Source organism: Salmo trutta, chromosome 14, assembly GCF_901001165.1.
Source record: "Salmo trutta chromosome 14, fSalTru1.1, whole genome shotgun sequence".
Lineage (NCBI taxonomy): Eukaryota > Metazoa > Chordata > Actinopteri > Salmoniformes > Salmonidae > Salmo > Salmo trutta.
Genome location: NC_042970.1, coordinates 36351800 through 36379155, shown reverse-complemented (window position 1 = coordinate 36379155; position 27356 = coordinate 36351800). Strand labels below are relative to the sequence as shown.

Sequence of the window (27356 nt, the reverse complement as noted above, 5' to 3'; positions counted from 1 at the left end):
TTCTTGCCCTTGGTGCTGTTGTCTGTGCCCAACAATATTTGTAAACTGTTTTGTGCTGCTACCATGTTGTGCTGCTGCCATGTTGTTTTGCTACCATGTTGTTGTCTTCATGTTGTGTTGCTACCATGCTGTGTTGTCATGTGTTGCTGCCATGCTATGTTGTCGTCTTAGGTCTATCTTTATGTAGTGTTGTTGTCTCTCTTGTCGTGATGTGTGTCTTGTCCTATATTTGTATTTAATTTATTTTATTTTTAATCCCAGCCCCCATCCCCGCAGGAGGCCTTTTGTTCGTTTGGTAGGCCATCATTGTAAATAAGAATTTGTTCTTAACTGACTTGCCTAAAGGTTCAATAGAAAAATTCAAAAACAGAGAGGGTCACCTGGTTCACGCCTGAGAGGCAGCCTGATTCCAAATCAAATGCAATCAACTTTCAGCCAGTGCAAAACACACCTACACGGGTGCCCGTGCGAGATTAATCGAACCACCTCAATCACAAGCTATCAGGTGAAAAGGATCTTGGAAAGGTTCTTAGTACCACCTAGTGGTGAGAACTTAAAGGGATAGTTCATCCAAATGACACATTGGTTTCCTTACCCTGTAATGAGTAATGGACAAGGTATGGCAGCAATTCATGCTTTGGTTTAGTTTCCCTGGCACTGTTTCCACATGCTAACGTTTTAGCAAATGCTGCACAAATCCCATTCAAGTCATGGGACTGATATTAGCATTTTTCTCACATCATGTCCAAATCATCCAAAAGTATCTAAAATGTATTGATGACCTCAAAAAAGTAAGTTATTGATGATTTGAAAAATGCTAATATCATTCCCATGACTTGAATGGGATTTGTGCCACATTTGCTAAAACTTTAGCATTTGGAAACAGCACCAGGGAAACAGACCAAAACATGAATTGCTGTCATACCTTGCCCATAGACTGCTTACACGAAAGGAAACAATGTAATTTTGTAATTTGGGTGAACTATCCATTTAATAAAGACAATAAAGCTTGGCAGTTAGAAAGCTTGACAGAGATATTTATTTAAACATTTTTCAGACAAACAGAGAAATAAACAAACACGCTTCGAAAGAGTAAAATTAATAATACATTATAAAATGAGAATAAAAAATAAATAAATAGAAAGAAAGACAAACCAAATTGTATCCCATCTTTGATGATGTAGTAGGCTATGGCAGTAGGCTATAGTAAAACAATTACTACAATTCAAATAGGCCTATAATTTGAACTCTAACCCTTCAAAAACAAAGTGTCGTACAGACAAACACACGATCTTAGTAAAAACGGATGCTTAAGCTACTGTAGGAGTAGGCTATCCCTATTAGGCCAATGTAGTATAACAATGACTACTTTTAAAATAGGCCTATACTTTGAACAACATAACAGTTGCAATACAATATGTCATAGACATAGATATATACCCCAATTCAGCAAAACATCTGATGCTTAAGCTACGGGAATATGTTGCAATATATTTTTTTACAAATATATGTAATCTACCTCTCGCCTACCTAGGTTTAATTTAAAACATCTAATACTGTTGAAGTATTTTCATTCGAATACTTTAAAACTTTATTCACATTTCTGAGTACTTCAGCTCACTACTGTAAAGTTGAGACACAAATTCTACGAGAGGCTACTTGTGAATTGCACTCAACACTATTTTCCAAACCATTCCTTAATTGTACTGGACAGAAAACCTGAAGAATGGAAGGGGAATGCATCTTTACCCTCTTTTCCATACTAGATACCTTAAAAGTGGTCAAGCCACTGTTTGGAAGGCATATGCCATTGCAAGGCATAACAAAAACAAAAAAAATGCATAAAAAAGGCAATACTCCTGTTTGTCTTAGGAAGCAGGACTAAAATACTTTCCCACACCCATACACGCTTGATAAACACAGATTGGAGATAAACATGTATGTAAAACTCGTATAAAACAGTATACAATTTCCACATGCAATTGGCCCTTGATGTCTTAAGATAATAGAATAGGAAGTAATACAATTAATTAAAAAAAAGTGGACATCTCTACACTGCCAGATATAAAATCTTATTTTTTGGGGTTCGAGCTCAGGCTCTGTCGCAGCCGGCCGTGACTGGGAGGCCCATGGGGCGGCGCACAATTGTGTTTCGGAGGACGCATGGCTCTCGACCTTCGCCTCTCCCGAGTCCGTACGGGAGTTGTAGTGATGAGACAAGACTGTAACTACTAACAATGGGATACCACGAAATTGGGGAGAAAAAGGGGGTAAAAAAAATTATAAAATAAAAATCTTATTTTTTGAAGTGATATGCTGTTGGTGTGTTTACCCAGCTTCTTGTATGAGGGTGTTTAATGTTGTTGACAGAGGAGTTCTATCATTTTGCTTTTGTAAAATAAAAATAAATACCTAAAAGGTGTGAAGCACCAAAGTACAGGCTGGAAGAGAGAGACCTCAGGTAACAAAAGTATCTGTGTGCTAATTCAGATTATCTTTGCTATCCCAAGGGTGTTTTGTTTTTTCCAAAGTTGCTCGGAATCCTGGCTCCAACTTCCAGCTTCGTTCATGTGACATCACACACTCTGCGGCAGCTTTTGGTGTGCTCCTGCGAGAGGAAACATGCAGTACTGCTTTTAAGTAATTTATTTTGAGTGAGATAATGTGCCAAATAAAACAACACAATTGTGGCATCCCATGCAATGTATAGATTGTTGCCTTTTGATGTCCGGACAGGGGGGTGCCTCACCTGAGAACCTATGAGTGCTGCAGTAATTGCCTGATAAGGTAAAATAGTCCAACTATATATATTATACTTTAAATGCGGTTAAATAAGCTCTTTACCTTTTTTGTACCACTTTTTGTGCAAGCAAATCAAGGCCATGGACAGGATCGTGATAATGAAAACAAGGACCACAAGGGTCACGATGACACTACAGAAAGACAGGCACACAAAAAGACAGCGAGTTAGCTAAGCATTTTTGGAATCACTTTATTTTAAGGTACACACACACACACACACACACACACACACACACAAATGTGTTGTTTATAAGTGTGCATATACAGTGCCTTCGGAAAGTATTCAGACCCATTGACTTTTTACACATTTTGTTAGGTTACAGCCTTATTCTAAAATGTATTAAATTGTTTTCTTCCCTCATCAATCTACACACAATACCCCATAATGACAAAGCAAAAAGTTTTTTTGTGTGTTTTTTTATTTTATTTTTTGCATTTTTGCTAATTTATTACAAATAAAAAACTGAAATATCACATTTACATACAGTAAGTATTCAGACCCTTTACTCAGTACTTTGTTGAAGCACGAATACAGCCTCGAGTCTTCTTGGGTATGACACTACAAGCTTGGCACACCTGTAATTGGGGAGTTTCTCCCATTCTTCTCTGCAGATCCTCTCAAGCTCTGCCAGGTTGGATGAGGGGAGTTGCTGCACAGCTATTTTCAGGTCTCTCCAGAGATGTTTGATTGGGTTCAAGTCTGGGCTCTGGCAGGGCCACTCAAGGACATTCAGAGACTTGTCCCAAAGCCACACCTGTGTTGTCTTGGCTGTGTGCTTAGGGTCGTTGTCCTGTTGAAAACTGAACCTTCACCCCAGTCTGAGGTCCTGAGCACTCTGGAGCAGGTTTTCATCAAGGATCTCTCTGTACTTCGCTCCGTTCATCTTTGTCTCGATCCTGACTAGTATCCCAGTCCCTGCCGCTGAAAAACATCACCACAGCATGATGCTGTCACAACCATAATTCACCGTAGGGATGGTGCCAGGTTTCCTCCAGACGTGATGCTTGGCATTCAGGTCAAAGAGTTCAATCTTAGTTTCATCAGACCAGATAATCTTGTTTCTCATGGTCTGATAGTCTTTAGGTGCCTTTTGGCTACCTCTAAGTGGGCTGTCATGTGCCTTTTACTGAGGAGTGGCTTCCGTCTGGTCACTTTACCAAAAAGGCCTTATCGGTGGAATGCTGCAGAGATGGTTGGGTTGTCCTTCTCAAAGGTTCTCCCATCTCCACAGAGGAACTCTAGAGCTCTGTCAGAGTGACCATCGGGTTCTTGGACATCTCCCTGACCAAGGCCCTTCTCCCTGATTGCTCAGTTTGGCCGGGCGGCCAGTTCTAGGAAGAGTCTCGGTGGTTCCAAACTTCTTCCATTTAAGAATGATTTCCAGTGTGTTATTGGTGACCTTCAATGCTGCAGAAATGTTTTGGTTCCCTTCCCCAGATCTTTGCCTCGACACAATCCTGTTTCGGAGCTCTATGGACAATTCCTTCGACCTCATGGCTTGGTTTTTGCTCTGACATGCACCGTTTGCCTTCCCAAATCATGTCTAATCTATTGAATTTACCACAGGTGGACTCCAATCAAGTTGTAGAACCATCTCAAGGATGATCAATGGATACAGAATGCACCTCAGCTCAATTTCGAGTCTCATAGCAAAGGGTCTGAATACTTATGTAAATAAGGTATCTGTTTTATTTTTTATTTTTTTTAATACATTTGCAAGAATTTCTAAAAACCTGTTTTCCCTTTGTCATTATGGGGTATTGTGTCTAGATTGCTGAGGATTTTTTGTTATTTAATCCAGTTTAGAATAAAGCTGCAACATACATTTTTGGGGAAAAAGTCAATGGGTCTGAATATCATGTCTTATTAGCCATAAATTAGGCCTTACTCCAGTGATTTGTTATTCAAACAATATAATGTAGTTATGTATTACTGACCATCCTTAATAACCTTATTGTTAGCCATAATAAAGATAAAGAAGCAAGTTACATAACAAACAGATTCTTAGTAAGCGGTCTCAGTGTGGGTGTACCTTAAAATGTGTTCTCTATTCTAAAGTGTGACCACATTTTTACTTGCAGTTAACTTTCTCCAGAAATGACCTCATTGGACAGAAAGGGGCACACCTCCCCACATATATGCAATACAGCCACATTTCAAGTCGCAATTTCATGTAAACTATTAGCAACTAATTGATCAGAGGCATGCAGTCTTACATTGCTGTAGATCTCATGCACCTAACAGAATCCAATGGAGTTGAATCTGAAAAAAAAGACAGTGTGGATCAAAACATGACCAATAAACATAGAATGGGGCAGCTTTCAGACATGACGTGAAATCTCTCAGTAGTACACGTGGGCAATGAATGCAATTTGTGGGCACACAAACCAAGTGTTGCATAATACAGAAGGAGTCGGGACTCGGGACAAGAATGGAATTTGTACTGTATTTCTAGTCATATCACATACAATCTCAGACCACACATGTTGACAACCGGTCTTGTTTACTCAGTAACCATAGCAATTTTAGGCAACTGAAAGCAAACAACAGAACTGCAAAGTCTGGTACAATATTAAACTGGAAATTGCATTTCCGTGTCCTTGTGGCTGTAGATAGGAAAGACATTTAAAAATGTATTATTTTCAAATACAACCGCATAATCACCGAATGCATAATTACCCAATGATTCATGTTTCTGGCAATCACCCATTGAGGTCATGTTGTATCCATCCTTGCAGCCACACACCGTGTCTGAGAAGGTTGAGCAGGAACTAAAAGTAATCTTGCCTTTACCTGCCATGGGTCAAACAGACATATAGACACACTTAACAACAGATTGACCAGTCTGCAAGCACATAAGGAAGTGACCTACTGGCATGAATCAACTCCTAAGTCTGGGTTGTAGCAAACAAAGAATGAATGGAAATAAAAAAACGTCAAGTAATCTGTATTATCCAGCTCTTCAGTACTGTGTCAGATATATACGTACATTTTAGATTTTTTTTCAAGTCACATCTGTTGGGCATGCCAGTAAGAATACCAGTTAATTTTCTCCATCAAGTTATACATTCGGCAAAATAATAATCTTACTTCAATATTTTACAGATTGTGTGTTTTTTACCTTTACAGTCACTGCATAGAATACAGCTAGGTCCTGTCCAACCCCCATCCAGCTGGCTGCAGTTTTTGACGGTAAATCGTCCTAAATGAGAGGACACGTCATGAATAACCATAAACATGAGAAGGACTGTGAAGAACAAAACAGATTGAAATGATGATTGAAACATAAAACCATAATTTATAGGACAATAAAGCTTAGATGAAATGTACCTAGAGGACAGGATGGGCAGTGCTGTCCAATGCAGAGATTTACATATGCTATGGCCAGCAGAGAACGCAAGAGAATCTAGAAAGGGGAAGACAGTGTTAACCCAGTGGCTTTAGTAACAGGCAGCAGAAGAGGTGTGTGCCTGGCTACAGGTAGCTGTACTGCACTGTCAGCAACATGCAGCATTGTAAAATATAGAGGGGCATCTTTAGGCAATTAACATATTTGGAACTAGGACCTAGGCGTAGGGCCCTCACAATTGGCTGATAACCTACTGCAACTACTGCATGTGCACTATTAGCCTTATAGTATAAAACTGGTAATACTAATCCAGCCTACTGTTTTACTAATTCCTACACTATATTTTATAGACCTGTAATTACATGGTTTTTGATTGGTCAATGAATTGAATGTAACAAAACATGGGAGGAACAAATGAAATACAACAATGATTAAAATAAACAGAAGGATAGGGCAGAGGGAAATGTAACTGAACATCATTTTATAGACTGTGTAACAATGTAGGCTATAGTTTGAAGAATATGCCATATTCTTCAAACTATAGCCTACATTGTTACACAGTCTTGACAACAGAAACATCAACAATATTACAAAATGCAGCCCTAGATCTTGGATTATGATAGGATAAGACACTTAATTGTATACATAAGTTAAAAATGATCAAAAATCTATGTATGACCATTGAACAGCAGGACTGTGGCTTTATTTTGGTTTGTTATGTGCAGCAGAATGCAGGCTATAATATGGTTTGGTTTGTTCTGAGCAGCAGATAGGCTATAATAAATTCGATAATCAATTATGTAGGTTTTGGATGCACTTACATTTCTGAAGAACGACATTATTCCGTTGACGTTAAAGGCGATTCAAATGATTTGCATCTGTATTGTCCAAATAACTGTATCTCTCTGTAGCCAAAGCGAAGAAGTCCGATATGTTCAGTCTTGACGCGCAGAAGTTATATGAGCTCAGACTTGCTCAGATATGAGGAAGTAGTTCGAACCAAACCCAGAGATTGAACCTCATTGGCCAATTTGAGGGAGAAACGACACACGTGGTTTTGTTCATGGCAATGACATGTGCGTGTATTTATAGTTGCATAGCGCTATTATGTTTATTGTTACACCATTGCTTATTAAGTGTGATTCAATTATGCTTGTAAAAACTTGCCACATTAGTCGAGACTCCTACAAATTCTAACCCACTTTTATTTCTTATGAATACTTTTTCACAACTTATACTTGTGACACATTAGGCTATACCTGTTTTTGGACCGTTTTGAATACATTTTTGGGACTTCAACTACTGCAATACTACTCATTTTGCCCAAGAAAAAATATTTCACAGTGAAGGCCAACAAATCATATAATCCTTTAGTATGGATAGGTTTGTACAATGCAATCAAGACATTTGAAACGCTAAAATAGTTTCGTTTCACTGTTTGGAGGGAGCCATGTAAACAAACTGCTTGAAATGCAGTTCTACACAACATCCGGAAAAAATGTTGTGGCCATGGCAACCACTGTCGTTATAATCAGGGTGCGCTATCACCATCTGCTTACACCCAGAACCATATGCCTACACCTAGTTGGAATGTGTTGCGCAAGACATTGGGGGCGTTCTAGCATTATGGGTATAAACATTTTCTGACTTTCAGCTACATTTTGACTGCATGACCTTTACAACAATTATGTGTTTAAAGATCATGAACTTTCAACTGCAGTCGACTGGGAATTTCAGCAGTTGCTCCTCACTAAATGCAACTTGAAGTCGGAACCAAAGCATTATGGGAGAAAAACTTTTTTTCTGTTTATTATGATTGTTTTTTATGGTTGATTTTGCCACCTATCTTTGGTTATTATCAATGCATGTTTACTCTTTTAGGTGGATGACTATTTAGAGCATATTATATACATCTTCATCCTTACATCCTTATGATTTAATTACATAGGCCTACCTACATGTGAACCAAATGTTTAACATAAATAAATAAAATATCCTACTTGAGACTATATAGCTAATGCATTTATCTATGTTACTGTAATGTTGTGTCCCATGTTATAGCCTACAATTTGTCTTGTCTGTAATGTTGTTGTCACCAAACACATTGTTGTCGTTTGTCTATTAAGTGTGAATAAAATGTAATACATATTGTAGGCTACACAAGGGTTATTTTAGGGGATTTCTAGTAGGTTACTGAGAAATGCATGAGGAGGCAAGCAACACACTACTGAAGCTGTACTCGGGAGCGTTAATGAGATCAATTGGGTGATATCACACAGACTGTGTCATTAAGCACAAACTAGTCTTTGAAGTTGTTGAGATATACCAAAATCCACTACTCTCTGGTTCTACATATGAGCACTTAGGACTCATGGCTGTCATAATACCAGCGTAGCTAAACAAAGTGGAGCAGTGCCTCAAAGGACCTTTAACCAAAGAACAGCTGCTGAGCGCATATTATGACGTTTTCGAAGATCCCGTGGACTCTGTGCTTCATACTGGACACAAGTTGCACAAAGGAATGTGCCTGTAGCCTTGAAGACATGAGTGAAAGCCCAACTGGAGAAATTTGAATGTGATGGACATATCACCCCAGTCACTGACACGACGCCCGAATAAGCAACATGGTCGTAGTTGCCAAGACAGAAAATATCAGATTATGCATGAATCCAAAACCCCTTAACAAAGCACTGAAAATGTCTACTTTATGGCAACATTAGAGGATATGTTGTAAACACTGCCTAAATCACGCATATTTATGCTGGTGGATGCCAGGGATGCCTTTCTCAAGTGTGAACTTGATAACGACAGCAGCAGGATGACGATGGTCTGGATGCCATGGGGGAGGATGAGATGGCTGAAACGTCCCTTTGGGTTGTCCGTGGCCCCTGATATTTTTGAACTGCTAGGGCACCTCAGAGGCATGGAGCCGATTGCAGATGATATTCTTGTTGTTGGATGCGGGGACTCTGATGAAGAGGCGGAGTGTGACCACGAGAACAATCTGCACGGAATGATGGACCGGTGCAGGGAGGTGAGACTCAGGCTCAGTGTGCAAAAGCTGCAGTTCAAGCTGTAAGTAGTTAAGTTTCATGGACACTTACTATCCTCCGAGGGACTGAGAATAGACCCAGAGAAGACCATGCCCACTTATGCCGAGGCAGTACAGCATTTCATTGGATTTATGACACACCTGGCCAACCTGTCTGAGGTGTGTGAGCCACTTCGCCATCTCCTGGACAGTGTGTGGCACTGGCTGCCTAAACATGAGCAAGCTGTACAGAAAATAAAGTGTCTGGTGTCTGTCACGCCTGTTCTGAGGTGCAATGACGTCTCGAAACCGGTCGCTGTGCAGAGTGACGCACGCAAGAATGGATTGTGCTGCCTAATGCAACAGGGTCAGCCCATGGCGTTTGCTTTGCTTTATTTGCTTGCCAGAAATTTCATAATTATCTGTATGGCAGAGAGTTTTTTTATTTTTTATTTTTTATATAAGGGGTGGATCAGCTTAATATTGCAGAAAGATTGTTGCTTCCATCAATGTAATTGTCTGCATCCTTTCCAATCCCCCACATATTTTTGGGGTAAATATATATATCCATATACATACACATATGCATACATATACACATATATACATACACATACCTATATAGACATACATACTTTTTTTAGAATATACCTTTATTATTCCCCGCAAACCCTACCACCCTTCCCCCAAATGGAGTAAATTAATAAACAATAACACTTAGGCTTCTACCTTCAGTTTATACATCTTATACACATTTTACAGACAATCTATTTTACAATAGTTATATTTTGTTTGTTTATATTTGTAACTGTGCTATTTCACAAAATGTCTGAACCTATATACATTTTACAGACCCTGTATGTTTTACATTGGTTATCTTGTTATTAGTCCCATCCTTCAGCTCAATTCAACCCCTCCCATCTATCTCTCAACACCATCCATTTTGGATTTCTATTTGCCAACTGTGCTGTGATGCTTGACAAAAGTACTGAACCTTTCTATTCTCATAGCTTCTTCAGATTGAACATTTAAAATATATTTTTTTAATAAAATAATTATTATATTATTGATTGACTATGGCTTTTCAAATCACCCAGTATTGCTATCTGCAGCATTAGTTCTAGGCAAATATTGCAATTCTTCAGCCATTCCTGGACCTGTGACCAAAAACGAGCTACATATGGACAATACCAAAATAAATGATCTAATGACTCTGCCTCCGCACAGCAAAATCTGCAGAGCTGGGAAGATTGAATCCCCCATATATATAACATTCTATTGGTTGCAAGAATTTTGTATATTAATTTAAATTGAAAAATTAGAAGTTTTAAATCCGGCGTTGTTGTCCATGTGCCATGGAATGGGTACATCGAAAATCTCTTCCCAACTATTTTGCAATTTATTTGGCACAGCTGTCAGTTTTTTGGTCCTTAAATTAAATTGGTAAATGTTTTTATTTATCACACTTTTCTTTAACCATTTATGTTCTTTAATACAGGGCCGACATACAAATTCCTTACTTTTTTGTATGGCAGAGAGTTAATAACAGCTGAGACAGATCATAAGTCGCTGATTGCAATCTTCAAGAAGCCCCTCCTCTGTGGCCCTAAGCGTCTCCAAGGCATGTTAATGCAGCTGCAAAACTAAACTCAGCAAAAAAAGAAACGTCCTCTCACTGTCAACTGTGTTAATTTTCAGAAAACTTAAGATGTGAAAATATTTGTATGAACATAAGATTTAACAACAGAGACATAAACTGAACAAGTTCCATAGACATATGACTAACAGAAATGGAATAATATGTCCCTGAAGAAAGGGGAGGTCAAAAGTAACAGTCAGTATCTGGTGTGGCCACCAGCTGCATTAAGTGCTGCAGTGCATTTCCTCCTCATGGACTGCACTAGATTTGCCAGTTCTTGCTGTGAGATGTTACCCCACTCTTCCACCAAGGCACCTGCAAGTTTCTGGGGGGAATGGCCCTAGCCCTCACCATCCGATCCAACAGGTCCCAGACGTGCTCAATGGGATTGAGATCCGGGCTCTTCAATGGCCATGGCAGAACACTGACATTCCTGTCTTGCAGGAAATCACGCACAGAACGAGCAGTATGGCTGGTGGCATTGTCATGCTGGAGGGTCATGTCAGAATGAGCCTGCAGGAAGGGTACCACATGAGAGAAGAGGATGTCTTCCCTGTAACGCACAGCGTTGAGATTGCCTGCAATGACAACAAGCTCAGTCCGATGATGCTGTGACACACCGCCTCAGACCATGACGGACCCTCCACCTCCAAATCGATCCCGCTCCAGAGTACAGGCCTCAGTGTAACGCTCATTCCTCCGACGATAAACGTGAATCTGACCATCACCCCCGGTGAGACAAAACTCGTCAGTGAAGAGGACTTTTTGCCAGTCCTGTCTGGTCCAGCGACAGTGGGTTTGTGCCCATAGGCAACGTTGTTGCCGGTGATGTCTGGTGAGGACTTGCCTTACAACAGGCCTACAAGCCCTCAGTCCAGCCTCTCTCAGCCTATTGCGGACAGTCTGACCACTGATGGAGGGAGTGTGCGTTCCTGGACAGTTGCTGTTGCCATCCTGTACCTGTCCCGCAGGTGTGATGTTCGGATGTACCGATCCTGTGTAGGTGTTGTTACACGTGGTCTGCCACTGCGCGGACGATCAGTTGTCCATCCTGTCTCCCTGTAGCTCTCTCTTAGGCATCTCACAGTACGGACATTGCAATTTATTGCCCTGGCCACATCTGCAGTCCTCATGCCTCCTTGCAGCAAGGCACATTCACGCAGATGAGCAGGAAACCTGGGCATCTTTCTTTTGGTGTTTTTCAGAGTCAGTAGAAAGGCCTCTTTACCTGTTTGGGAAAGGCATGCCGCTAACGGGACACCTCGACAACATCCGGGGAAATTGCAGAGCGCCAAATTCAAATTAAATTACTATAAATATTTAACTTTCATAAAATCACAAGTGTAATACATCAAAATAATGCTTAACTTCTTGTTAATCCAGCCGCCATGTCAGATTTCAAAAAGACTTTACGGCGAAAGCAAACCATGCGATTATCTGAGGACAGTGCCCCGCATACAAACACATGAAAAACATATTTCAACTAGGCAGGTGCAACACGAAAGTCAGAAATAGCGATATAAAAAATGCCTTACCTTTGATGATCTTCTTCTGTTGGCACTTCAAAAGGTCCCAGTTACATCACAAATGGTCCTTTTGTTCGATAATGTCCTTCTTTATATCCATAAAAACTCAGTTTAGCTGGCGCACTTCAGTCAATAATCCATCCAGTTTCCCTCCATCAAAATGCATACAAAATGAATCCCAAAGGTTACTAATAAACTTTACCAAACAAGTCAAACAATGTTTATAATCAAACCTTAGGTATCCTAATACGCAAATAAACGATCCAATTTAAGACGGAGAATAGTATGTTCATTACCGGAGATAAATAAGAAAGAACGCGCTTTCATCCGTGTGCTTGGAAACACTACAGCCAAAATGGGAGCCACCTATAAAAACTACAATTTCTGGGTCATTTTTCCAAAAACCAGCCTGAAACTCTTTCTAAAGACTGTTGACATTTAGTGGAAGCCCTAGGAACTGCAATCTGGGAGGACTTGGCCTAATAATTAAAGTACTAGCCATTGAAAATAGTGGTAAACTGAGAATTTTTTTGGGGGGGATGGTTTGTCCTCGGAGTTTTGCCTGCCATATCAGTTCTGTTATACTCACAAACTCATTATATGCATATCCTAGCTTCTGGGCCTGACTAACAGGCAGTTTACTTTGGGCACGCTTTTCATCCAGATGTCAAAATACTGCCCCCTATCCCAAAGAAGCTTTAGTGTCCTAAGTTTTCATAACTGTGACCTTAATTGCCTACCATCTGTAAGCTGTTAGTGTCTTAACCGTTCCACAGGTGCATGTTCATTAATTGTTCATGGTTCATTGAACAAGCATGGGAAACAGTGTTTAAACCCTTTACAATGAAGATCTGTGAAGTTATTTGGATTTTTACACATTATCTTTGAAAGACAGGGTCCTGAAAAAGGGACGCTTCTTTTTTTGCTGAGTTTACAATTTGGGTGTCATCTACAAGCCTGGGCTGGAAATGAACATCAGTGACGCTCTGAGCAGAGCAACAACACAAGGCAGGAGGACAGATGCACCATACACATGGCACACAGTGTGCAATGTAGAGATTGAGCATGCTGTGTTCACACACATTTACCAGACACAGCATCTCAATGTTACAAACCACATGTTCTGTCAGATTTTACAGTACACTGAGGTCGATGAAGACTTACAGGACTTAAAGTCAGTTGTTCTCTAAGGATGGCCAGCTGTGAAAGAGGACACCTCTCTGAGAGTAAGAGATTATTGGTTATTTCGTGAAGGACAAGGTGCTGTACAGAAGTGTAACGGCTGTCGGGAGAGAGAGTAGACCAAGGCGCAGCGGAGTTAGTGTTCATCATGATTTTAATTTACTAAAGAACACTACACAAAACAAGAAAACAGTCCTGTCAGGTGCAAAACACTCAACAGAAACAATTACCCACAAAACCCCAACGGAAAAACAGGCATTTATGTGTGACTCCCAATCAGCAACAACACTCTATAGCTGTGCCTGATTGGAAGCCACACGGCCAAAATCAATGAAACAAACCAACATAGAAAAATGCACATAGAACGCCCACCCAATGTAACACCCTGGCCTAACCAAATTAAAGAACAAAAACCCCTCTCTATGGCCAGGGCGTTACAAGAAGACAATGTGTTAATATTCCAAGGGCACTGAGGGCAGAAATGCTGAGCCTCATACCTGCTGGCCACATTGGCACGGAAGCAAGCTATAGACAGGCAAGGGACACATTTTCTGGCCGAACATGAGAGGGGAAATCAAGGACTATGTAACCAACTTCTCAGCCTGTAATGAATATGCACAAGCACAGCAAAAGGATTCAATGATGTCACATGACATCCCAGAGTGCCCATGCCAAAAAGTGAGCATGGACCTTTTTGCCTACGCAGGGAAGGACTTCCTGATCATGATTAATCATTACTCAGATTACTGAGAGGTGGAGTCACTGCCAGACGTGTCATCTGACACGGTCGTCACACGCTGCAATGTCCAGTTTGCCCGCCATGGGCAACCAGACTGTGTAATCACAGGCAGTGGGGGGTGCTATGTCCAAACACACCAAGACAGTTGTGAAGAAGGCACGACAACACCTTTTCCCCCTCAGGAGACTGAAAAGATTTGGCATGGGTCCCCAGATCCTCAAAAAGTTTCACAGCTGCACCATCGAGAGAATCCTGACCGGTTGCATCACCGCCTGGTATGGCAACTGCTCAGCATCTGACTGTAAGGCGCTACCAATCAGATCAGCTCTGAAAAAGAGCTGATGTGAAATGATCTGATTGGTCAAAATACTAATTAGTGAAAAAAGATCAGAATTGGGCTCCCAGTCTAAACGAAACAGGCAGGCTAATTATTATATTTTTTCACTAATAGTTTTTTTGACCAATCCGATTAGCTCTTTTGGCAATAATTTTGCAAAATATCAGAATTGGGCTGCCTGTGTAAACACAGCCATAAAGGTTGTCGTGGAAAATTGCAAGATTATGTTATAATGCTTGTATTGCATTATAATGGTTGTTTTATTCGACAGAATAGAGTATTCTGTTAACTATTGTGTGTGTGTTTTACTGAGGATAGGATTCTATGAGATAGCACTGAGAGAGGAGATTTACGATGTCTTTGGGTAATAAAGCCTAAAGTGCATTCCAGAGAACATGAGCTAATGGTTCTGTTCTATAACGTACCAGGGTGAGACGGTTCCAGTTTGACGTAGGAGGACCAGACACTGGTCTATACAATGAACACTGTTGACACAGCAGTTGCTGTCTGCTATGTTTTATAGATATCTTTCATACTAATCTTAACCTTGTGACCATTCTATGTATCTGTTGTTCATCATGTATGTTGAAAGGGGTATATCTTGGCTATAAAAGATCTTTGTACTTTTGTGTTGTCACTTTCAATGGTTCATTAGAGATGGCGCATCATTGAAAGTCAAGTGCTATTGCAAAGCTCTTAATTATTAAAAATGTAGTTTAAGTATAACTCTGACTGGTGTGTGAAGTTTGGTAATACAGAAATTAGCCACCACAAGGTCTCTTGCCTTTGATGTCTGATAAATAGATAGGCATGGCCTGAAAGATTATAGATTATACTGTCCCAGCTTTCTCCTGTTTTTTTATTTATTTAAAAATAACTACTAGACCTGGTTAAAAGGGAGTGCGGCTATATGACTCACTGGTTTTGGTACACAAGTTCATTCATGCCTATTAAGCAATAAAATAGAAAAGGAGAGCTGAAGAAAGAAGGCGGCAGGTAGCTTGGCGGTTAGAGAGGTGAGTCAGCAACTGGAGAATTTCCAGTTCGAATCCAAGGTCTGGCAAGAAAGATCAGGTGGGTCTGTGTGTCAAATCCTAAATGCTATTGCCTGCCCTTGAGCTAGGCACTTACACACACACATTTCAGTTTGACACATAAAGTGATCTTTATCGAAAAACAGTTTCTGTTCCCAGGGAGGCAGGCAGCTTAGTGGTTAGTGCGTTGGGCCAGCAACCAAAAGGATTGAATCCCCGAGTTGGCAAGGTAAACAAATCTGTCGTTCTGCCCCTATACAAGGCAGTTAACCCATTGTTCCACAGTTGGCCGTCATTGTAAATAAGAATTTGTTCTTAACTGACTTGCCTAGTTAAATAAAGGTTACAAAAATAACACTTGAGTTGTCAATGTTGCTATGGTTCACATAGAGAGAAATAGTAATGGTGTATTTTGTATGAATGGTTTATTGGACAAAAGCTATGTTGAAATTATTGCCGTTTTTGGAGGGCTTTTGGATACTTGCCAAAAATAAGGTATGTGGTAAACACAGGCTCAGGAGTTCTATAAGATAATCTTCATCAGCTAACATTGCTTTTTGTGAATTTTGAAGCATAAATGCAATTTTAAAAAGCATGTGAAAGCACATAAAGACTTCATAACGGTCATGTTAACTGACTGATATTATCTCATAGAACAAAACGTATAAGATCTCCTATGCTTGTGTTAACCTCAGACCTTATATTGGTTCTCAAAACTCTTATTTTTTTCCCCATTCATTTTCGCCATGGGCTGAACGAACAATGGCTGAACGAGCAAGAGGTAACTCATTTCCAGGTTTAAGGACTACAAATTGGCGAGCTCTATAACCATGTATAATATAGTTAGTTTAGTTTAAATGGGGTATTTAGTGCCATCTGGTGGTAAAACACAGTTATGGTCCTAAATATTTATTGGATGTAAGAATATTGATTTGATGTAACATACTGAAAATACAGGAGGTGTATGATAATGTAATGATATAATGTAATGATACCCAGACTGTCATTGAAAATATGCATTTGTTTTTCACTGACTCACCTTGTTAAATAAAGGTAAAACAAAAAATCTAATAAAAAAGAGTGAGAGAGAGCCCAAAACAGCAAGTCCGGGACAAGGTAGCGCGTCCAGTGAACAGATCAGAGTTCCAGGCAGAACAGTTGAAACTGCAGCAGCAGCATGACCAGGTGGACTGGGGACAGCAAGGAGTCGTCAGGCCAAGTAGTCCTGAGGCATGGTCCTAGGGCTCAGGTCCTCCGAGAGAAGAGAGCGAGAAAGAGAGAGAGAGAGAATTAGAGGGAGCATACTTAAATTCACACAGGACACCAGATAAGACAGGAGAAATACTCCAGATATAACAGACTGATCCTAGCCCCCCGACATGTAAACTATTGCAGCATAAATACCGGAGGCTGAGACAGGAGGGGTCGGGAGACACTGTGGCCCCGTCCGACGATACTACCGGACAGGGCCAAACAGGCAGGATATAACCCCACCCACTTTGCCAAGGCACAGCCCCCACACCACTACAGGGATATCTTCAACCACCAACCTACTACCCTGAGACAAGGCCGAGTATAGCCCACGAAGACCTCCCCCACGGCACGAACCCGAGGGAGGCGCCAACCCGGACAAGAAGATCACGTCAGTGACTCAACCCACTCAAGTGACACACCCCTCCTAGGGACGGCATGGAAGAGCACAAGTAAGCCAGTGACTCAGCCCCCGTAATAGGGTTAGAGGCAGAGAATCCCAGTGGAGAGAGGGGAACAGGCCAGGCAGAGACAGCAAGGGCGGTTCGTCACTCCAGTACCTTTCCGTTCACCTTCACACCCCTGGGCCAGACTACACTCAATCATAGGACCTACTGAAGAGATGAGTCTTCATTAAAGACTTAAAGGTCGAGACCGAGTCAGCGTCTCTCACATGGGTAGGCAGACCATTCCATTATGTATGCATAGTCACTTTAACTTTACCTACATGTATATATTACCTCAATTACCTCGACTAACCGGTGCCCCTGCACATTTACTCTGTACCGGTACCCCCTGTATATAGCCTCACTACCGTTATTTTACTGCTGCTCTTTAATTACTTGTTACTTTTATTTTTTACTTATCTATTTTTTACTTAACACATATTTTTCTTAAAACTGCATTGTTGGTTAAGGGCTTGTAGGTCAGCATTTCACTGTAAGGTCTACACCTGTTGTATGCGGCGCATGTGACAAAATCAAATCAAATCAAATCAAATGTATTTATATAGCCCTTCGTACATCAGCTGAAATCTCAAAGTGCTGTACAGAAACCCAGCCTAAAACCCCAAACAGCAAGCAATGCATGTGAAAGAAGCACGGTGGCTGGGAAAAACTCCCTAGGAAAAACTCCTGAGAAAGGCCAAAAACCTAGGAAGAAACCTAGAGAGGAACCAGGCTATGAGGGGTGGCCAGTCCTCTTCTGGCTGTGCCGGGTGGATATTATAACAGAACATGGTCAAGATGTTAAAATGTTCGTAAATGACCAGCATGGTCAAATAATAATAATCATAGTAATTGTCGAGGGTGCAACAAGCACGTCCGGTGAACAGGTCAGGGTTCCGTAGCCGCAGGCAGAACAGTTGAAACTGGAGCAGCAGCATGGCCAGGTGGACTGGGGACAGCAAGGAGTCATCATGCCAGGTAGTCCTAGGGCTCAGGTCCTCCGAGAGAAAGAAAGAAAGAAAGAAAGAGAGAATTAGAGAGAGCATATTTACATTCACACAGGACACTGGATAAGACAAGAGAATACTCCAGATGTAACAGACTGACCCTAGCCCCCCGACAAACAACATTTGATTTGATTCCAATAGGAATTACACATCACTTTGCAAGCTATCATAATGTGACTTACAAGCCTGAAAAACATGAATTTCAGGCTACTGTATTAGGGTCAAACTAAGCCCTCAAAATAATGCCTTATTAAATAGTTATATTGTGTTGAATCATGTAATTTTAATGATAACATAGTCACTAAAGATCTCACTTGGTTAAAGCCCAGAAAACGAAAACCTTAATGACTGCAGCAGGCATGTCTCTTTCACTAACAAATACAGCCATGGGTTGTAAACTCTACAATTCACCAGGAAGGCAAGGCAGTCTGGGTAATATGCAGATAAGGCTTTACTAGCAGTGTGTTAATTTAACACTGAAAAGTGTGGACCAGTATAGACACTGGACCGGTGTTAAATTTAACACTGGAGAATTTGCTGTTTACAAATATTCCGCTGATAAAAACACAAAGGTTATTGGATAACTATTTGTAAAAGTGTTTGCATAGGCCTATGCCTATTGATAGAGAATTATGCAAAACCTGGCAATCCTTGATTTGGAATAGCCTACCCTTATCATATTCTGGTCGTTTGGCAGACGCTCTTATCCAGAGCGACTTACAGGAGCGATTAGGGTGCCTTGTTCAAGCACTTATCAAGATTCGAACCAGCGACTTTTCGGTTACTGGCCCAACGCTCTTAACCGCTAAGGTATCTGCCGCCCCACACATTACCGGTCAAAAGTTTTAGAACACCTACTCATTCAAGGGTTTTCTTTATTTTGACTATTTTCTTCATTTTAGAATAATAGTGAAGACATCAAAACTATGAAATAATACATATGGAATCATGTAGTAATCAAAAAAGTGTTAAACAAAACAAAATATATTTTATATTTGAGATTCTTCAAATAGCCACCCTTTGCCTTTGACATCTTTGCACACTCTTGGCATTCTCTCAACCAGCTTCACCTGGAATGCTTTTCCAACAGTCTTGAAGGAGTTCCTACATATGTTGAGCACTTGTTGGCTGCGTTTCCTTCACTGCGGTCCGACTAATCCAAAACCATCTGAATTGGGTTGAGGTTGGGTGATTGTGGAGGCCAGGTCATCTGATGCAGCACTCCATCACTTTCCTTCTTGGTAAAATAGCCCTTAAACAGCCTGGAGGTGTGTTGGGTCATTATCCTGTTGAAAAACAAATGATAGTCCCACTAAGCCCAAACCAGATGGGATGGCGTATTGCTGCAGAATGCTGTGGTAGTTAAGTGTGCCTTGAATTCTAAATAAATTACAGACAGTGTCACCAGCAAAGCACCGCCACACCATCACACCTCCTCCTCCATGCTTTATGGTGGGAAATACACATGCGGAGATCATCCATTCACCCACACCGCATCTCACAAAGACACAGCGGTTGTAACCAATTTGGACTCCAGACCAGAGGACAAATTTCCACTGGTCTAATGTCCATTGCTCGTGTTTCTTGGCTCAAGCAAGTCTCTTCTTATTATTGGTGTCCTTTAGTAGTGGTTTCTTTGCAGCAATTGGACCATGAAGGCCTGATTCACACAGTCTCCTCTGAACAGTTGATGTTGAGATGTGTCTGTTACTTGAACTCTGTGAAGCATTTACTTGGGCTGCAATTTCTGAGGCTGGTAACTCTAATGAACTTATGCTCTGCAGCAGAGGTAACTCTTGGTCTTCCATTCCTGTGGCAGTCATCAGGAGAGCCAGTTTCATCATACCACTTGATGTTTTTTTTCTTCACAGGACTGGGCAGGGATGCAGCCATGGGTGGACTTGGACACCCATTGGGGAGCCAGCCCAGCCAATCAGAGTGAGTTCCCCCCCAGACGATCCCACAGGTGAAGAAGTGTGTGGAGCTCCTGGTCTGGCGTGGTTACGCGTGATCTGCGGTTGTGAGGCTCGTTGGATGTACTGCCAAATTCTCTAAAACGACATTAGAGGTGGAGAAATTAACATTAAATTCTCTGGCAACAGCTCTGGTGGACATTCCTGCGGTCAGCATGCCAATTGTACAGTCCCTCAAAACTTGAGACATCTGTGGCATTGTGTTGTGAAACAAAATTACACATTTTAAAGTGGCTTTTTATTGTCCCCAGCACAAGGTGCACCTGTGTAATGATCATGCTCTTTAATCAGCCTCTTGGTATGCCACACCTGTCAAGTGGATGGATTATCTTGGCAAAGGAGAAATGCTCACTAACAGGGATATAAACCCATTTGTGCACAACATTTTTGAAAAATAAGCTTTTTGTATGTATGGTAAATGTCTGGGATGTTTTATTTCAGCTCATGAAACATGGGACTAACACTTAACATGTTGCGTTTATGTTTTTGTTGCGTGTAATTCGACTGACACTCGAATGGACTGTGTGCATCTGACCTACAAATTCAGAGATTATTCAGACCAAATCCTAGTTGCTGTTGTTTTTGGAGGGAGAAGGCTGAAAATCTACGTGTATGAATACAGGCACTGTCGGGACAAAAATACGTCTTTCTAAACTGAAATTATACGTGGTTCAGGCTGCTAATTGATCCAAACTAAAATGGAGTAACGTTTTCACCTTCCAACATGGCAGACGTATATACCCATTTTCTCCAATCACATGGCAGGGTTCTCCTCGGGGAGCACATCCGGTGGCGTTTCCTGTGTTTGTAAATTGAAAGAAATTGGAACTCAGGCCACGGGCGTCGAACCGCGACAAACGAGGACATTTTAAAGGTAAACACCAAAAAACGACGTTTGAATATCACAAATGGTTTGACTTATTGTATGTTTAGTCGTGTATCAGGCGATATTTGACAGATTCGGCCTCCGTCTCTAAGCAAAAAAGCAGTGACTGACACGACTTGTTAGCTTGACAACAGGGGAGGGGGAGTACGCATCGACCATCACGAATGAATGTCTTTATCGGGAAATCTTGCTGTACTAGCTGCTTAGTCGTTTTGTGGCTCATCTGATCGCAATCCTCAAACTATTGTTTTATCTAGCTGGCTGATTTTATCCGGATCTAATCATATCGAAATTGCCTAACGATATCATTATTTCGATTTGTTGATGGGTGGCAACTGAAGTTAGTAAGATGTGATGATGTACGTGGAAGCCACTACTAGCTAACGTTAGCTACGTCGTTATTAGCTAGCTATCTGTTTCTGTTTTGGGCTAGCGGTTAGTTAGCTTCTCGATGATTTGTATCTGAGTTATGATTACATTAACAATTTTGTCACTAGCAGACTCTCCTAACCTGAGCGATTTACAATTAGTGCAATAATCTTTAAATGATTATAAGATTACGAGATAATCCTTTTAATTGTTGGATTAAGTCATTTAAATGTAACTTCAAGTAGCTAACGTTAGTATTTCTACCATTGCAGGCTAACTAGCAAATGTTAGCTAGTTAGCTAACCAGCTACGTTTATTAAATGTGTTTCACTGTATATTACTACTTGATGGTCCATTGCCTTCCCACACTAGCTAGTTATTTCGTTAACTTCGCCAATTACGAAGTTAGTCTGTAGCTAGCTGCATCCAGGGAAAATTGCTCATATTTGCAACGATAACTAGACATTAGTGTATCAAAATGTTGCTGCTGGCTGCATGTAATAATGTTAGCTAGCTATGGGGTTGCTAAAAGATAGCTTTAGGCTTTCCCTGGATCATTATTTAGCCAGAGTAATATTATTTGACTATTGTTATTACATTGCATATATTTCGCTAGCTAGAGTTAGGTCAACTTTTTAAATTTGTAATATTTAAATACATGGCTCTGGCCATAGCCATTAACTTGCCAATGTTGGTGCCATTGGTTTAATTTGTAAAATGTTTTTCAGCTGTATGGCTATTCTCAATCATGGTAGTCAGTTAGGTTAACTATCTACAGTATCAGCGTTTTGTCTCAAATTCATGGTAGCTAGCTATACTGTTTATAGTTCTCACACCTGTTTGCTAGCTAACATTAGCTATATGATTATGTACACAATTGGAATTGGGTGCCTGACTGAATTACTTGACCATCCCATTTTGGATATTAGCTAGATGTGTTGTATTGATGTGACGCTTGTTCAGAGTTTGTAGGAGCAGCTCTTTCAGAATCATATTTCATAGCTAGCAAAGTGACCAGATGACAGTGACAAACAAGGAGTAAACCAAATGACCTACAGTTATTATGGAGATGCTAGTTTTTGAGTTATAATTGGGTTTTGTGTGATTGGAGCAGTTACAATCTGTGACTCATTGCTGGTTTTATTGTTTTTAAAAATCATTTCATTATTATTGAATGTATTTTCATGTATTGTCCACATCCTCCTCTTCCTCAGTTTTAGTGCTAGATGAGTGAGGTGGGTGTGGCCCCCCGTCAGACTGACCATCCTGATTGACGGATCCCTGGATGACCTTGTCCCCGCCCCCATCCCCGCCCTCACATACACCGTTCCCACTGCAATGTCACACCTGCCCAGCAGCTCAGTCCGCGACCATATGAAATGGGTTTGTTTTCCAACCAAAAAAATTATAAAATGGCTACAAACAACATGCCTACTATTAGGCAACATTATACAGTATATTTTGTCACTCAGGATGTGGTCGTCATAAAATGTAAAGTGCTTGATTTTTAATTTTTATCATTGGGTTTCATACTGTTTCTGGTGTAACTGTAACTTGGCCTCTGACAGTCAGAGTGTTTGTCTTCTCATTTGTTTAGCTCCTCTACACCCAGACTGGTTCTGTTTATATATTTTCTAAATGTCTGATTGGTACTGGATTTCCCTGACTCGGGCTTGGTTCTGTTCCTAGGCGGGGTTGCTTGGCTGTGAGGCTGTTCTCTCCAGTATGGCCCTGATGCAGGCCAGCTCCATGGCCGGTCCGCCCAAGAAGATGATGGCTCCACTCGGCCATGGTCCACCGCCCCAGAGGGATGGTTTAGACCGCGGTCCTCAGAGCCACATGATCCTGCCATCTGGAATGAGCTGTCCACCCCTGGTTAGGAGGAGCTGGGGCAATGCAGAGGGGGAGGAGGGAACTTTGTTGTTTATCATTGTCACCCACTGAAAGAACAACAAATTAGAAATGGATATATTTCCCATTGGCTAGGTCTCAGTAGTAACTTACTGTGGCCTGCTAATATGCCTAAATAAGTCTTCATTAATGATTTAAAGAGGCTGCCAGATTATGTACACCATTTCAAAGTAGTCATAGGTTACCTTCTGTATTTCTGTCTTTTGCCAATGTTTTCTTTTTACTGTTCATTTACTCCCCCCCCCCCCCCAGCATAATCATGTAAATGATTCTAAAATATCCTGTGGTTCATGTTTAAATTTCCCACATTTAGAAAACATTCCTTGCTTTCCGTTCTTGTTTTGTTTCTGTCTTGAAATGTAGGCCTTATCTGTAAGGTAATTTCTCATTTTACGTTTCATGCTATCTCCACCAGGAAGGCTGATTCACAGGCTCCTGTCTCCCTCTTGTATGTGCTCCCCAGCTTATCCGGAAGGAGGCTGACTTCCACGCCCCCCGCCTGCTGGACGAGAAGGAGATGAGGGCCAACGAGGACATGCAGCTGAAAAAGAAGAACAGGAAGTCAGGAACGCCCTGTAAAGTGAGAGAGCAAGACGGGAGGGGAGGGAAGGTCAGTGTCTCTGAATTTTAAAGCAAAACAGCCTCTTGGTGTGTTTAGGAGAGATTGTGTTATAAAAACGGACTGAAGGTGTGTTTGTGGGTGTTTGGCTTGCTTTGTGCTTTTGTGTGTGTGTGCGACTGACTTTTTTGTCTCTCGCTGAGTTGGTGCCTTTGAGTTTGCACATTTTGTGTGGGGGGAGGAGTGCAGATGAGATGTGGAGGGGGTAGGGTTCTCTGGAGAGGAAAGAGGGGGGAGGGGAACACAATAACTGTTATTGTGTTTGAGGGGGGAGCAGTAACATGTGGGAGGGGGTTAACCCTTCTCTAGCTTTTGCTTTAAATGGTCAAAACATTGTTTTAATCCTGTACTACTTTAATTTAATTCAGCCTTTACGTCAGCACTCGCTTTTCTCATACAATCGTTTTAGTATCATATGTTTCCTTCTATACAAGAGTGTGAGGGCATGCTTGTTGTGATGATTTAGTAGATGTGTGTTCAAGTTTTTTTTCTTCTTCTGTATAGTGTATTTAGGCCTACAATTTTATGCTGAGCCACTATTCTGTCATATCCTGCCTAGGTGGTTGTTGTGGATGAGAATGGTAACTGTCCAATATCCAAAGTGCAGAAAAACTTCATCTGTGATCACTGTTACGGAGCATTTAGGAGTGGATATCACCTGAAGAGACACATCCTCATTCATACAGGTATGTGTCCCAACCACAATGGCCTACTTCTGGAAGTTTTCCATTACCAGTTAGGGACATGTTTAACATGCTTAGCTAATACAGTACGAAAATACATAAGGCCAGCAGAAAACACCCGTTTGAATTAAGTGACCAGTTATTTTAATCTTATGAGATGGCCTCCAAAAAGAGATTGTCTAGTGTCAGATTTTCATTCAGTTTTTGGTGTTCTCTGTGGGGACCTTTCACTAAAACTGGTACTCTTCGGTTTAGGGGAGAAGCCGTATGCTTGTGGCATATGTGACATGAGGTTTATTCAGCGTTACCACCTGGAGAGACACAGCCTCATTCACACGGGTATGCGTCCTCTTACCGTACCCATCTCTCACTAAACAGGCTACACCTGTAGTGCTGCACCGGAACCCAAGTGTACAGGGTTTTCAGTGTTCTTTTGTCATTTGGACAGTAATTTCCAACAAAGCTCAACATTCCTTTCACCTCAACTATGTGAAGGAGAGGGTTATCACAAATGTGCAAATGGGTCCCCCAACACCAATGAGAGTACAAATGAAAGATCTATTTGGTACAAATGTTTATAGATTGGCCATAGGAGGCTGCACAAAGGTCACAGTTTTTTAGGACAATGTTGCTTTTAGTAGGTGACAGTGTTGCTAGTTTAGCAGTAGCTTTTTGTATGCAGTATGAGATTTTGAGTAGAATTTACTGCATGGACATCAAGAGACTATGATTTTCTGAGACATTTTGTAATATTGGTAAGTAGACCATTTGAAGAGTGGTCGATAGCCTCTCCTATATTGGAAAATAAAACAATGCTTTACACGTTTGCATTTTTAATTTACAGTGATTTAAAAAAAAAAATTATCTGATATTTGTGAGATTCTCATTTGACCAAAAGCAAGATGCATTCAGATCATAGTCAAGTATTATGGGTGTTTATCCTTGTAAATATAACCAATAATCCTACTCAAATTCATTTGAGTGGACAGTTTGCAATTTGGAATAAAACTTTTTTTTTCCTTTATGTGCAGATTGAATAGCTAATATTTGTATGCTCTGTGTGTATAGGGGTGAAGCCGTACGCTTGTTCCATGTGTGACATGAGGTTTTTCCAGCGTTACCACCTGGAGAGACACAGCCTCACTCATACGGGTATGAGTCCTCTTTCCGTACCCATCTCACATAAAACAAGCGACCCATTTTACTCCTGTTTGTCATAGAGCAGCCTCTCAGTAGAAATGTATTGAGTGTAAAATCAAAAAGACAGCATGGCAGTTGGCCAGCTTCGGGAGCTCAGGATGTGACAAAGATCTTTATGATAGGACAAAAACCATGTGGCCTTCATATAGGTAGAAATGCAAACTTAATATACAGTTACTGTGCCTTCAGAAAGTATTCATACCCCTTGACTTATTCCACATTGTTGCGGCCTAAATTCAAAATGGTTTAAATAAATAAAAAATCTCACCCATCTACACAAAATACCCCATAATGACAGTTCTAACATGGTTTTAGAAATGTTAGCAAATTTATTGAATCTGAAATACAGAAATATCTCATTTACATAAGTATTCACACCCCTGAGTCAATATATGTTAGAATCCCCTTTTGCAGTGATTACAGCTGTGAGCCTTTCTGGGTAAGTCTCTGAGCTTTGTACACCTGGATTGTACAATATTAGCACATTTTTTTCTTTTAAAGATTCTTCAAGCTTTGTCAAATTGGGTGTTGGTCATTGCTAGGCATCCATTTATGTCTTGCCATAGATTTTAAGACAATTTTATATAAAACTGTAACTAGGCCACTCCGGAACATTCACCCTCTAGGAACTGTTTGATCGCTGTTCGATTGCCAAACATTTCTGTATGATAAGCCTTGCGTTCCAATTTTTATTATTTTTACTTAATCTCGCACTGTTGGCAGTGGATGCACCCGACACGCCGAGTAAGAGACATGTCCCATTTTGAACCATTTTAATGTCTGAATGTACAAACTCTGCCTTGCCGGGGGTAGCAAATAAAGTGCACTATAGCCTACCACTGGCCAATCAGATTGCTCAGATGACCGTGTCTGCAGTAATGTAGCGAGTGTAAAAGAAGGCTACAGTGAAGTTGATACTGTGAGATTTTTAAACGTTTAAAACCACAACTAGAGACTGTCAACCAATATAAAAACAGCAGCGCTTTGCTATCAGTGAGTTTGTTTTGACTTTTACACTTTCTATTCAACACTTAAAAAAAAATAAAAAATTATAAGCCGTTCTCCCTACTTCCCCTCGCTCTACAACTAGCGTTGCAGTGAAGGAATGAGTAGGAAAGCGTATCGATAGGCTTGCGTTTATTAGCGGCTTGCATCTTTTTTTAATATCGGAATATTTCATTTGTCTGGTCACAGGAGTAACAACATGAATTTGTCTGGTCACAGGAGTAACAACATGAATTTGTCTGGTCACAGGAGTAACAACATGAATTTTTGCATGAGGCAGAAAGAATGTGGTGTAACTTGAGTTTGGCCATCAGCTGGAAGACCTTTTTTTGGTCAGTGTCAGTGGAGGAAAGAGAGCAGAGGGAT

At 40.8% G+C, this 27356-nt stretch overlaps 1 protein-coding gene across 41 annotated transcripts in view; it reads left to right on the top strand.

Moving 5' to 3' along the window:
- Window positions 1-21032: 21032 nt before the first annotated feature.
- LOC115207940 (gastrula zinc finger protein XlCGF57.1) overlaps window positions 21033-27356 on the top strand; it is a 33076-nt gene continuing 26752 nt past the window's right edge. For 7 of the 41 annotated variants that reach the window (XM_029775560.1, XM_029775544.1, XM_029775577.1 and 4 more), the window contains exons 1-7: window positions 21039-21191; window positions 22787-22955; window positions 23262-23447; window positions 23947-24093; window positions 24662-24788; window positions 25041-25124; window positions 25854-25937. In XM_029775560.1, coding sequence (XP_029631420.1) covers window positions 22911-22955; window positions 23262-23447; window positions 23947-24093; window positions 24662-24788; window positions 25041-25124; window positions 25854-25937 — 673 coding nt within the window. In that variant the 5' untranslated portion in view covers window positions 21039-21191; window positions 22787-22910. Of the gene's footprint in view, window positions 21192-21351; window positions 21563-22786; window positions 22956-23261; window positions 23448-23946; window positions 24094-24661; window positions 24789-25040; window positions 25125-25853; window positions 25938-27356 lie in introns of those variants that run through there. The other 34 variants (XM_029775563.1, XM_029775555.1, XM_029775552.1 and 31 more) reach the window with 25 other exon arrangements.